A 1,876-nucleotide genomic window follows, 5' to 3' on the forward strand; every position below is an offset into this window, starting at 1 on the left:
TCCACGAAAGTCTCGATAGATCGATAACCATAACCATTCTGGCCAGAAAATTCTCCATCTACACCAGGAGTGTATTTCATATACAACGGATTCACAGCAGCATACCTAAATCACAGCCAAGTGCCACCACCACTGTACAATTTCTATGACTTGTTGTTTTGCGTCACATCATATCCCCTATGTGCTTGATCAGCGCGTATCTCTCCCTTATGCCCTAGACACAAAAATCTCTGCTGAGTGTGGCATTCCGAATTGTTCGGATGCGCCCATGAAGCCATATAAACTGCAGTGCCTGTAAAAACAGGATGAACCAGTGAATGTAGTGGGAAGAACACTACTACCAATAGACCCATCTGAACGATTCTTCCATTCGCATACTATTGTGATAGTGTCCTCAGTTCCCTCAGGACATCCAAACTCCTCACACGTCGCAACGCCCGTCGACCCCACAGCCATCGCTCGGATAGGATCAGCCAGTCCTGACAGGAATCGATTATTTCTCATCTTACTACCCTTACTTACCGTCCATAATCCAACAGTGGTAATCAACATGGTGACTATTGAGATAATAGCTAATATCAGAACTCTTCCCTGCCCACGCCTTGAATGTGTGAATCTGGTCTCTCGGCTGAGTCATCACCGAATCCCAGTGTTGAAAAGCACCAAAATTATCAATATCGCGAATTTTCTCACGAGCATCAGCATACACTGGATCATAACGCTTGTGAACTTCAATTTGCACATACACTCCATTCCTCCGAGCAGCTTCAATAACTCTCTTATGAGCTTCAACGGTCATAACGATCGGCTTAGTAACCATCACATGAACGCCTCGTTCAATGGCATACATTGCAATCTCGTAATGAGTTGTATCCGGGGTAAAAACAGTAATCGCTGATCCTCTAGGAAGAGAATCGATCGCTCTCTTATACGCCTCAACATCTCTACTGACATCATCGGCAGGCCATGTAGTCATCGATACATCCACGTTATTGTAAACCTTGGAAATGTTCTCCTCAAAAAGTTGTCGAATTGCAGGGAACTTAGTGCCGTTAGTTCCAACACAACCGATGCTACTAACTTTGCCACGTCGGCGGAGGTCGAACATAACCAGACCGACAACGCCCTTAGTCTTGTCGCTACGAGAAGCGTGGCCACCAACATAACCGGTCGTATATTCACCAGTACCGACCATTACCACATTGAGAGGCTCTAACGACGCTGATGTAGATGCTGACATTCAGAGGGGAAAGCGAGTGAGAACTTACTACGTAAAGAGCGTGAAGGGTCAAGACGATAACAAGGCAAATACGGCAGTGGTTACTGTAGGATAACTATCTTACTTAGGAGACAGGCTACGACACAATAATTTATTAGTGTAGCTTTACCATAATTAATCTAATCCCGAATTTCCCCAAACCGAGTGAACGCGCCGAAGTAATCGATGAATCAATCGTTCGGCACGATTTCATCCAATCATTGAGTATTTCCGTCTCTGCTAGCAGGAGTGTCACCAAGTTTGAGAGATTTGTATTGTGAGTATAGGGTAAAGCCTCACTCATGATGAACACCGTTACAGTGCCGCTGTTAACGCATGTCATTCTAATATTATGCAGGCGTGAGTGTACCTTGCTCTCTTCAAAAGAGTCTCTCACATGATTCCCCCAGCGTGCTCGCATATGGAACGATCAGGGACTCACCCGCTGTGCAAACCCATACCCTCACTCTCCCCTCCTTGAGCGATAGTCATGGCACAGTCAATTCCACTACGTAACATAGGACGAGAAAGCTTTCTATCCGACTACTGAACTAAACACTTGGACGGCCACCAGAACTTCAACTTTAAATTCTTACGACCGCAGTAGTCTCCCACCAA

At 45.5% G+C, this 1,876-nt stretch overlaps 1 protein-coding gene across 1 annotated transcript; it reads right to left on the reverse strand.

Moving 5' to 3' along the window:
* Positions 1-150: 150 nt before the first annotated feature.
* Pmar_PMAR012778 (Rhizopine catabolism protein mocA, putative) lies at positions 151-1,266 on the reverse strand (the record flags this gene model as incomplete). The annotated part of the gene is made up of 3 exons (XM_002775255.1): positions 523-1,266; positions 342-479; positions 151-292 (listed from the first exon to the last, which is right to left on the reverse strand). Coding segments are annotated over exons 1-3 (998 nt in total), but the record flags the coding sequence as incomplete, so codon positions are not given.
* Between the last annotated feature and the right edge of the window lie 610 nt (positions 1,267-1,876).

Source organism: Perkinsus marinus (genome assembly GCF_000006405.1).
Source record: "Perkinsus marinus ATCC 50983 genomic scaffold scf_1104296956230, whole genome shotgun sequence".
NCBI lineage: Eukaryota > Perkinsozoa > Perkinsida > Perkinsidae > Perkinsus > Perkinsus marinus.